Source organism: Convolutriloba macropyga, chromosome 4, assembly GCF_964194025.1.
Source record: "Convolutriloba macropyga chromosome 4, txConMacr16.3, whole genome shotgun sequence".
NCBI lineage: Eukaryota > Metazoa > Xenacoelomorpha > Acoela > Convolutidae > Convolutriloba > Convolutriloba macropyga.
In genome coordinates, this window is record NC_134471.1 from 44,344,005 (window position 1) to 44,356,527 (window position 12,523).

Sequence of the window (12,523 nt, forward strand, 5' to 3'; positions counted from 1 at the left end):
TATTCATGAAAAACTATTAGCACATACGAACTCGTCGTTTGATCGAAAAAAATTTCAAAGAAACGGTGAACAAATAACGTTTTTGCTTACAACGAGGGATCCAGCGACTCGAAGAAGTTCGAGTGTCCCTTCCAATATGGACAAGACGCTAATTGGGCTGGTGAAAATATAGAATCAGTGAAAGTAAATGAACTACGACAACATGGCCAACAGTTCCAACTGTTTGATCTGTTTCAGACCAGGTCCCGCGCCAAGACCGCGATAGCTGACTTACAACTTGCAGTGTCCCCAACTATGGAAAACGATTACTGAACTTTCGCATAGCAACTTCAAGGATGCAGGCCCAAACCATGGCCCCCGATGCTACAACGGCATTAGCAATACACAAGAAATCCAAGTAGTACGCTTAAAGAATACAAATACAGACATCAACCTAAAAGTTTGAGTAAAGTTTGGCACAATATCATCACCATAATTCTTAGATAAATCAGATTTGTCTAAACCTAAACTTCAAGTCCGAAAAGCTTTCTTTTCAGTTGTAATCCATGGATGGCAGAAGTAAAAAAGTGCAGATCACTGTTTCAGCCTAAAAAAGCCTCAACCATTGACGACAGTGCAATTCAATGTTCATAAAAAAATAAAAATTGCTGTAAGAAATGTGCATTTACTGTTTCTTAAAGAACGGAAAGACCGTTACCAATACCCAGAGAACTTACCAAACAAAACTTACAATCCGAAGAAAAATCAAGTTATAGTTGACAGGAATGCTATGACATACATCCAGCAAATGCAAAAAATCAGAAAAAGGAATCAGAATGGGCAGTTACACTAAAAAATTGGCGCTGTCTTAAGCGGTCCTCTACCAGCAAAGCAATCGGTGACGCTTTCTATTACAGCAACGTCTATAGCAAAAGACAATTAGCAAGCAAGCTGAGTAAGTGGATATCGAGTCCTCCGGTTCAAACAGTGAGTCACCAATCATATCAAACACGAAAACCGAGAAATCAGGAAGCTGCAAGAAGTGAAAAGATTCACCGGAGAACGATAAGATTTAGGCTTTCTGTGACGAAAAGACGATCGGAAAATACAGATAACTTCCATTATGCGATTGGAAAACTCAAGTCTCCCGATCAACGCCTGCACAGGAAAGACACAAAAAGTTTAAAGATACACACACTATCAGGATACAATTGACACAGATGCCATCAGCATTTAATTTTGTAAAGTTGAACAAGTAGAATTTAAACAAATCAAAGATAACGTGGTAGTTGCCACTTCACCGCATGATCAATTTTCAAAAACCTGAAAAGGTCAGAATATTGTGCCAGGCAGCAGCAAAATTTCCCGGTGTATATCTGAACAACAAGCTTTTATCTGGACCAAAATCATTTCAGAGCATAATTGCAAAAAAAAACGTCAGCTTAAGAAAACGTTGAATAGCGTTATCTGCTAACCCAGAAGCGACGTTTCTTCAAATTGCTGTCACAAGCGAGGACAACCAATACCAACTTCGTCGAAAGAAGAGCAATAAAAAATTGACCAATGCGAGTGCACAAGATTTTTTGGGGGTTAGAAGCACAATAACTTGTGCAAAATAACCGTCGCATCAAGTCGCGAAAAAGAATGCGAGCAACAATGAAACTCTAGTCAAATATTTGCCCGGATTTTTTTTACTCGGACAACTTCAAAACGACGAAATTGAGATCCGAAGAAAAAGCAGCAGAGTGTTCTCAGCTATGTCAGATTCAAGTTGAACAAGCAGATAGCAAGTGACAAAGAGGTCAAAGCAGATCCCAGAAAATCGATCAACAAAATTTGCTTAAAGTTCTAAAGCCGAAACAAAGTACTCAAGGCTTGGTACAAACTGGAAACTACAACCTGATAACCTCATTACAGCTGCTGAGGAACGGAGCAAAACGTCTCGGTAAAACAACTGATTCAATTTATGCTTTGTCTCAGCTGAATTCGACCCACTTGGAGTATGTTAACCCTTCTCCATACAAATACAATTCCTTCTAAAAAGCATGTGATCGTCAATTAAACAATTAGAGGATAGAGGTTGACAAGCAAGCACGTGGTGAAGTTTTCAGCGGCTGGTGTTCGCAGTTAAGATGAATGCGGACGATGGCGACAAACAGGCTAAATTTCCAGAAAGGATGAACAAATTTAGGATGGGGACAGCACATTTTCACAGATACATCAGACGCATCCATACACAGAAAAATTATTTAACCCTGAAGCAGATATACGTAAAAGGAAATCACATTAAAAGTTACATACCAAGCGAACAAGTGAAACTCGACGTAATCTATAAATAAGAAGACTTATCAACTGTCCTGCAGTGCATATAGCCAGCGCACAAGAAAACAACTGTTTCTTGCAAACAGAGCAGAGACACGTTAAAGGTTTAAAAAAACTTCTCCGTATATGTCAAATGAAAGGCTTTAGGGATTCCGTCCTTTGAACCAAGCTGCTAAACAGGCTGGAATGGCTTCAATGAGTCGTGGCCAGAGCCGTGGTACCAAAAAGATCAGGCTGAGCAAGCTACCTGCAATGTGGCAAAAGACAATAGAAAAGAGACAAAAGACTACCATATGGCAGCTTCAACAGAATAAATTCAATTGCATACAGCTGTAGTTTGAAGAAAAGAGACCCCTCAAAACAAATGAGATTCATCAAGCTGAACAAAATTTATTTTAGTCTATTGAAACTAAAAGTATCCCAATACGTCGCAGTCAATTACGAACAGCAAAAAAACTCTAAAGTTTGCTAAAACGAAGTGCACCCATTGCTGCAAAAAAAGCTCAATTCTACTGCAAGCTCGACTGAAACATTCATATTCTGATGACAAAGCGAATCATACGAAATTGATAACAGAGAGATAATGTATCGCAAAATTGTTGGAGAAGGCACATCGCGACAATCTATTTGAAGGCACTGAAGCTGCGAAACATTCTCAAAGAAGTGCTGGATCATTGGATTGCTATATAAGTTACAAATAATCAAGTCTGCAGGTGTCAAATTTTGGCACAGGAAAGCCAGCCCAATTAACCAATCAATAGGGTAACTCCCGTGAAAACAACTTCATGAGCACGTTTTCCCGTTAACTCACACCGGAGTTGACTACTTCGAGTCAATCAATTGCAAGTTATAAAGAATTACTATGAAGGGTTGGTACTTTCCATTCATTTGGCTAACAATCAGTGCATTAAACATTTAAATAGTTCAACAATTGGACACAGAGTCTTGTCTAGGTGCAGTATTGAGATTCATTGCAGGAGGTGGCTCCCTTAAAATTGTCATCATCAACAACGAAACGAACTTCGCCCGAGCAGGCAAGGAACTAAAAGCATTCAAAGATGAATGGGACAAAGTCAATATTGAAAGTGAATTAGCGCAGAAGATAAAAATTCAGTGTTCCTGACACAATGGAATCAAAGATCAAACTGGTCGAAAGCGTTCGCAAACTGAGAGAACTTGTTTCAAGAGCGCATGACTAAAAAAAGTGTGAATACAAAAAGGGGCAAAAAACTGAAATCTTCAGTGGCGATAAAGGCGAGATGCGATTAGTAAGAGACAAGATGGCATATCGCAAGGTAATCTATAACGACGTTTCCAGGATCAAAAAGGACCCGTGACGTAGGCGTTACGATTAAACAACAGCATGAGCAACCACATTATGAAGTACAAAATGAGACTGAAAGACCTAGAAATTGATACATTTCAACAGGACAAAAACTGAAATATTTCAAAGGTTGGGACTCCATAGTTATCCATGCTATGACATACAACCATCAAATGCAAAAAATCAGAAAAGGGAATCAGAATGGGCAGTTACACCAAAAAATTGGCGCTGTCTTCAGCGGTTCTCTACCAGCAAACCAATCGGTGACGCTTTCTATTACAGCAACGTCTATAGAAGACAATTAGCAAGCAAGCTGAGTAAGTGGATATCGAGTCGTCCGGTTCAACAAATGAGTCACCAATCATATCAAACACAAAAACCGAGAAATCAGGAAGCTGCAAGAAGTGAAAAGATTCACCGGAGAACGATAAGAATTAGGTTTTCTGTGACGAGAAGACGATCGGAAAATACAGATAACTTCTACTATGCGATGGGAAAACTCAAGTCTCCCGATCAACGCCCGCACAGGAAAGAAACAAAAAGTTTAAAAATACACACACTATCACGATACAATTGACACAGATGCCATCACCATATAATTTTGTAAAGTTGAACAAGTAGAATTTAAACAAATCGAAGATAACGTGGTAGTTGCCACTTCACCGCATGATCAATTTTCAAAAACCTGAAAAGGTCAGAATATTGTGCAAGGCAGCAGCAAAATTACGCGGTGTTAATCTGAACAACAAGCTTTTATCTGGACTATACTCATTTCAGATCATAATTGCAAAAAAACTTCCGCTTCAGAAAACGTCGAATAGCGTCATCTGCTAACCCAGAAGCGACGTTTTTTCAAATTGCTGTCACAAGCGAGGGCAACCGATACCAACTTCGTCGAAAGAAGAGCAATAAAAAATTGACCAATGCGAGTGCACAAGATTTTTTGGTGGTTAGAAGCACAATAACTTGTGCAAAATAACCGTCGCATCAAGTCGCGAAAAAGAATGGGAGCAACAATGAAACTCTCGTCAAATATTTGCCCAGATTTTTTTTACCCGGAAAACTTTTTCAAAACGATCCGGGAGAAAAAGCAGAGTGTTCTCAGCTATGTCAGATTAAAGTTGAACAAGCAGATAGCAAGTGAAGAAGAGGTCAGAGCAGATCCCAGAAAATCGATCAACAAAATTTGATTAAAGTTCTAAAGCCGAACCAGAGTACTCGTCAAGGCTTAGGCTTGGTAAAACCTGGAAAGTACAACCTGAAAACCTCATTACGGCTGCTGAGGAACGGAGCGAAACGTCTCGGTAAAACAACTGATCCATTTTATGCTTTGTCTCGGCTGAATTCGACCCACTTGGAGTATGTTAACCCTTCTCCATACAAATACGATTCCTTCTGAAAAGCATGTGATCGTCAATTAAACAATTAGAGGATAGAAGTTGACAAGCAAGCACGTGGTGAAGTTTTCAGCGGCTGGTGTTTGCAGTTAAGATGACTGCGGACGATGGCGACAAACAGATTACATTTCCAGAAGGATAAACAAATTTGGGATGGGGAGAGCACATTTTCACAGATACATCAGACGCATCCATACACAGAAAAAATATTTAACCCTGAAGCTGATATACGTAATAGGAAGTCACATTAAAAGTTACATACCAAGGGAACAAGTGAAACTCGAAGTAACCTATAAATAAAAAGACTTATCAACTGTCCTGCAGAGCCTATAGCCAGCGCACAAGAAAAAAACTGTTTCTTGCAAACAGAGGAGAGACACGTTAAAGGTTTTAAAAAACTTCTCCATATATGTCAAATCAAAGGCCTTAGGGATTCCGTCCTTTGAACCAAGGTGCTCAACAGGCCGGAATGGCTTCAATGAGACGTGGACAGAGCCGTGGAACCAAGAAGTTCAGGCTGAGCAAGCTACCCGTAATGTGGCAACAGACAAAAGAAAAGGACAACAGACTACCATATGGCTGCTTCGACAGAATAAATTCAATTGCATACAGCTGTAGTTTGAAGAAAAGAGACCCCTCAAAACAAATGAGATTCATCACGCTGAACAAAATTTATTTTAGTCAATTGAAACAAAGTATCCCAATACGTCGCGGTCGATTACGAACAGCAAAAAAACTCTAAAGTTTAATAAAACCAAGTGCACCCATTGCTGCAAAAAAAGCTCAATTCGACTGCAAGCTCGATTGAAACATTCAGATTCTGATGACACAGCGAATCATACGAAATTGATAAAAAAAAGATAATGTATCGCAAATTTGTTGGACAAGGCACATCGCGACAATCTATTTGAAGGCACTGAAGCTGCGAAACATTTTCAAAGAAGAGTGCTGGATCATTGGATTGCTATATACGTTACAAATAATCAAGTCTGCAGGTGTCAAATTTTGGCACAGGAAAGCAAGCCCAATTAACCAATCAATAGGGTAACTCCCGTAAAAACAACTTCACGAGCACGTTTTCCCGTTACCTCACACCGGAGTTGACAACTTCGAGTCAATAAATTGCAAGTTATAAAGAATTACTATGAAGGGTTGGTACTTTCCATTCATTTGCCAAACAATCAGTGCATTACACATTTAAATAGTTCAACAATTGGACACAGAGTCTTGTCTAGGTGCAGTATTGAGATTCATTGCAGGAGTTGGCTCACTTAAAATTGTCATCAGCAACAACAAAACGAACTTCGTTCGAGCAGGCAAGGAACTAAAAGCACTCAAAAATTGACAAAGTCAATATTGAAAGTGAATTAGCGCAGAAGATTTAGTGTTCCTGCAGCACATTTTTGGTTTAATCTGTTATAATCTGGTTTAAAAATACCAGAAGTTCCTGTTTCTAAATGAAGCACCGCCGATGAGGCACTCAGTACAACTTTGAGCCTTGTAGAGCAAACACTCAATGCAAGACCGTTGACAGCAGTAGGTGATGACCAAGAAGATCTGACATCCTTCTCAACAAATCACTTCCCGCTTGGGCAGGAAAATGCGAGTGCGCCAATCACGCCATTCAGCAAGCGTTAACATGATCCCAGAAACCCTTTTAAAACGGCTCAAGCAAACGCCGACATGATTTGTAAGAGAAGGACCCGAGAATATCTGACAAAATGGAATCAAAGATCAAACTGATCGAAAGCGTTCGCAAACTTAGAGAACTTGTTTCAAGAGCGCATGACTCAAAAAAATTGTGAATACAAAAAGGGGCAAAAAACTGAAATCTTCAGTGGCGATAAAGGCGAGATACGATTAGTAAGAGACAAGATGGCACATCGCAGTTTAATCTTTAATGACGTTTCCAGGATCAAAAAGGACCCGTGACGTAGGCGCTACTATTAAACAACAGCATGAGCAACCACATTATGAAGTACAAAATGAGACTGAAAGACCTAGAAATTGATACATTTCAACAGGACAAAAACTGAAATATTTCAAAGGTTGGGACTCCATAGTTATCCATGCTATGACATACATCCATCAAATGCAAAAAATCAGAAAAAGGAATCAGAATGGGCAGTTACACCAAAAAATTGGCGCTGTCTTCAGCGGTTCTCTACCAGCAAACCAATCGGTGACGCTTTCTATTACAGCAACGTCTATAGGAGAAGACAATTAGCAAGCAAGCTGAGTAAGTGGATATCGAGTCCTCCGGTACAAACAGTGAATCACCAATCATATCAAACACGAACACCGAGAAATCAGGAAGCTGCAAGAAGTGAAAAGATTCACCGGAGAACGATAAGAATTAGGCTTTCTGTGACGAGAAGACGATCGGAAAATACAGATAACTTCTACTATGCGATGGAAAACTCAAGTCTCCCGATCAACGCCCACACAGGAAAGAAACAAAAAGTTTAAAGATACACACACTATCACGATACAATTGACACAGATGCCATCACCATATAATTTTGTAAAGTTGAACAAGTAGAATTTAAACAAATCAAAGATAACGTGGTAGTTGCCACTTCACCGCATGATCAATTTTCAAAAACCTGAAAAGGTCAGAATATTGTGCCAGGCAGCAGCAAAATTTCCCGGTGTATATCTGAACAACAAGCTTTTATCTGGACCAAAATCATTTCAGAGCATAATTGCAAAAAAACGTCAGCTTAAGAAAACGTTGAATAGCGTCATCTGCTAACCCAGAAGCGACGTTTCTTCAAATTGCTGTCACAAGCGAGGACAACCAATACCAACTTCGTCGAAAGGAGAAGAGCAATAAAAAATTGACCAATGCGAGTGCACAAGATTTTTTGGTGGTTAGAAGCACAATAACTTGTGCAAAATAACCGTCGCATCAAGTCGCGAAAAAGAATGGGAGCAACAATGAAACTGTCGTCAAATATTTGCCCGGATTTTTTTACTCGGAAAACTTTTTCAAAACGACGAAATCGAGATCCGGGATAAAATGCAGAGTATTCTCAGCCATGTCAGATTCAAGTTGAACGAGCAGATAGCAATTGACGAAGAGGTCAAAGCAGATCCCAGAAAATCGATCAACAAAATTTGCTTAAAGTTCTAAAGCCGAACCAGAGTACTCGTCAAGGCTTGGTACAACCTGGAAAGTACAACCTGATAACCTCATTACCGCTAGTGAGTAGGGGAGCGAAACGTCTCGGTAAAACAACTGATTCATATTATGCTTTGTCTCAGCTGAATTCGACCCACTTGGAGTATGTTAACCCTTCTCCATACAAATACGATTCTTTCTAAAAAGCATGTGATCGTCAACTAAACAATTAGAGGATAGAGGTTTGACAGGCAAGCACGTGGTCAAATTTTCAGCGGCTGGTGTTCGCAGTTAAGATAAATACGGACGATGGCGACAAACAGGCTAAATTTCCAGAAAGGATGAACAAATTTAGGATGGGGACAGCACATTTTCACAGATACATCAGACGCATCCATACACAGAAAAATTATTTAACCCTGAAGCAGATATACGTAAAAGGAAATCACATTAAAAGTTACATACCAAGCGAACAAGTGAAACTCGACGTAATCTATAAATAAGAAGACTTATCAACTGTCCTGCAGTGCATATAGCCAGCGCACAAGAAAACAACTGTTTCTTGCAAACAGAGCAGAGACACGTTAAAGGTTTAAAAAAACTTCTCCGTATATGTCAAATGAAAGGCTTTAGGGATTCCGTCCTTTGAACCAAGCTGCTAAACAAGCTGGAATGGCTTCAATGAGTCGTGGCCAGAGCCGTGGTACCAAAAAGATCAGGCTGAGCAAGCTACCTGCAATGTGGCAACAGACAATAGAAAAGAGACAAAAGACTACCATATGGCAGCTTCAACAGAATAAATTCAATTGCATACAGCTGTAGTTTGAAGAAAAGAGACCCCTCAAAACAAATGAGATTCATCAAGCTGAACAAAATTTATTTTAGTCTATTGAAACTAAAAGTATCCCAATACGTCGCAGTCAATTACGAACAGCAAAAAAACTCTAAAGTTTGCTAAAACGAAGTGCACCCATTGCTGCAAAAAAAGCTCAATTCGACTGCAAGCTCGGTTGAAACATTCAGATTCTGATGACACAGCGAGTCATACGAAATTGATAAAAAAAGATAATGTATCGCAAATTTGTTGGAAAAGGCACATCGCGCCAATCTATTTGAAGGCACTGAAGCTGCCAAACATTTTCAAAGAAGAGTGCTGGATCATTGGATTGCTATATACGTTACAAATAATCAAGTCTGCAGGTGTCAAATTTTGGCACAGGAAAGCCAGCCAAATTAATCAATCAATAGGGTAACTCCCGTAAAAACAACTTCACGTGCACGTTTTCCCGTTAACTCACACCGGAGTTGACAACTTCGAGTCAATAAATTGCAAGTTATAAAGAATTGCTATGAAGGGATGGTACTTTCCATTAATTTGCCAAACAATCAGTGCATTACACATTTAAATAGTTCAACAATTGGACACAGAGTCTTGTCTAGGTGCAGTATTGAGATTCATTGCAGGAGTTGGCTAACTTAAAATTGTCATCAGCAACAACAAAACGAACTTCGTTCGAGCAGGCAAGGAACTAAAAGCACTCAAAAATTGACAAAGTCAATATTGAAAGTGAATTAGCGCAGAAGATAAAAATTCAGTGTTCCTGACACAATGGAATCAAAGATCAAACTGGTCGAAAGCGTTCGCAAACTGAGAGAACTTGTTTCAAGAGCGCATGACTAAAAAAAATGTGAATACAAAAAGGGGCAAAAAACTGAAATCTTCAGTGGCGATAAAGGCAAGATGCGATTAGTAAGAGACAAGATGGCATATCGCAGTGTAATCTATAATGACGTGTCCAGGATCAAAAAGGACCCGTGACGTAGGCGCTACTATTAAACAACAGCATGAGCAACCACATTATGAAGTACAAAATGAGACTGAAAGACCTAGAAATTGATACATTTCAACAGGACAAAAACTGAAATATTTCAAAGGTTGGGACTCCATAGTTATCCATGCTATGACATACATCCATCAAATGCAAAAAATCAGAAAAAGGAATCAGAATGGGCAGTTACATCAAAAATTGGCGCTGTCTTCAGCGGTTCTCTACCAGCAAACCAATCGGTGACGCTTTCTATTACAGCAACGTCTATAGGAGAAGACAATTAGCAAGCAAGCTGAGTAAGTGGATATCGAGTCCTCCGGTTCAAACAGTGAGTCACCAATCATATCAAACACGAAAACCGAGAAATCAGGAAGCTGCAAGAAGTGAAAAGATTCACCGGAGAACGATAAGAATTAGGCTTTCTGTGACGAGATGACTATCGGAAAATACAGATAACTTCTACTATGCGATGGGAAAACTCAAGTCTCCCGATCAACGCCTGCACAGGAAAGAAACAAAAAGTTTAAAGATACACACACTATCACGATACAATTGACACAGATGCCATCACCATATAATTTTGTAAAGTTGAACAAGTAGAATTTATACAGATCGAAGATAACGTGGTAGTTGCCACTTCACCGCATGATCAATATTCAAAAAGCTGAAAAAGTCAGAATATTGTGCCAGGCAGCAGCAAAATTTCCCAAAGTTATAGAGTCAAGTTATGAGTCAACCGAGCAACATCAATTTATAGCACATGCTTAGGGTAGCCTCTAAGCCATGCATGAAATAAACTAACATAATTTTATCACAAATACGTATGTGGCTGTTAGCATTTATATTGTGCAAATATAGCTTTGTTCACTTTACGACTAAATATTTTATATGCCGTATTTGTTATTCCTTAGTTCCTTGTTATTTATTCAAGGCATCTAATGATACCCAGTTATCATTAGTGCTATAGGAACTTGGAGCATTCAATGCAGTTACCATACCTTTAAAGAACAAGTAAAGATTAAAATCATTCAGTCGATCAACCAAACAAACCGGCAGATTGCCCGAAAATAGCCGCGATAGACGCTTGTGGCCTTCCATGAGTTGAAACAACTAAAGAAATAAGATAAACAGATTGACCAGACTCTAATACTCAAGAATTAGAGCATATACGTTTGGCACTAATTGGATGCCCACTTTTGATCTCTAACTAGTAAATGCTCATAAAAACTATAGTTCATTAAGTGATTTCAGAAGTCATTTTTTGAGGTATGTCACGCAATTGACTTAAAAGCAGAAATGACGTCACGAACACAAATTTCAACTGCAAAGCCGTAGAAGTCACTGAAGTCATTGAAAAAAGTCCATTCCAAGAAGTCAGGGTAAGACAAAACAAAAATCTGTTAGACGAAGTATACAAAATAGGACCGCAATAATAGCTGCCTGGAATTGCTGACTCGGTTATTAATCAGAATTGAGTAAACATAATGTTATAGATGCTATTTTACTTGTTAATTACTCTAATGGTACGATGAGCAGTTGACTCACAATTGACTATGATTTTTCATCAACTCTAGTCTTCACCGTTCAAGTTTTGCTAGATCAAAAAATCGCAAACGTTGATAGGTTAGCTGAGCTTTCTTAGACAAGAAGTTAGCAACAAAACTAATCTCGAGCCTTAAAAACCTCAGAAGTAGATTGAACGCAGTTCATCACTAAAGATAATTTTAACTTAAATCAGTAAAGTTACAGTTCATTATAGCGAATAACGAGATTGTTAGTCAATTGCAACAGAGTGAATAACCAGGACGACGTAAAGCTCAAGAAACAGGCTGTGCAGATCGGGTTTCACTGAGATTTTTGAGCAACCGCAACACAAGTAAAATATAAGAATTCACAAAATACTTAGGCGTAAGGAATTCAAAATTACAAGCACGGGGACCCTAAAACTATTGAAAGTCTGACAACTGTCTGATTATGAACGGGCCAATGTCTAACTATTGCTGATGCGGCTGATAATCTCTTCTTTCGAATGAGGATCTCAGCCTAGTTAAATGCTTTTGAAGGTGTAAATGTAACCTGAGGAAAGTTGAGATCAAGACTTGTTTGTTATTGTTGTTTGAAGAGGCAGAGACAGAGGCAGATACATTGCTGCTGGTCGCAGCCTTGTTAGCAGATGTTGATGATGACGAAGACGATGAGGTTCCTGAAGTCACTACTTGGTATCCATGCAGTACCCTCTGTGTCACTAGTTCACTGTTCAACTCATCCACAGTAAGGGGAGGTCTGGCCGCCATTCGGGGTCCCTCCCCAGTCAAACTGTCCAGATCAAGATCAGTGTATGTAATCTTGAAGTCAGAACTCAATTCCTAAATTAAAAAGCACACATACTGTAGCATCAAAAAGTACCTCCTCACTTGTTCGTTTTCCTATCTACACAAATGAGTACATATACTCAAAGTTATGCAGTTTCGAGGCCGATAGTTTTCACTTATAAGCAGAATTTAGGTCCAAAAAACTCAAAACTACGGAGCTATATAAGTGCCTCCGC

At 39.2% G+C, this 12,523-nt stretch overlaps 1 protein-coding gene across 2 annotated transcripts in view; it reads right to left on the reverse strand.

The window, feature by feature from the left end:
* Positions 1-12,523, reverse strand: part of LOC142337698 (GATOR1 complex protein DEPDC5-like) — a 186,920-nt gene that overhangs the window by 69,583 nt on the left and 104,814 nt on the right. For both annotated transcript variants that reach the window (XM_075387143.1, XM_075387144.1), the window contains one exon: positions 12,052-12,341. In XM_075387143.1, coding sequence (XP_075243258.1) covers positions 12,052-12,341 — 290 coding nt within the window. The remainder of the gene's footprint in view (positions 1-12,051; positions 12,342-12,523) is intronic.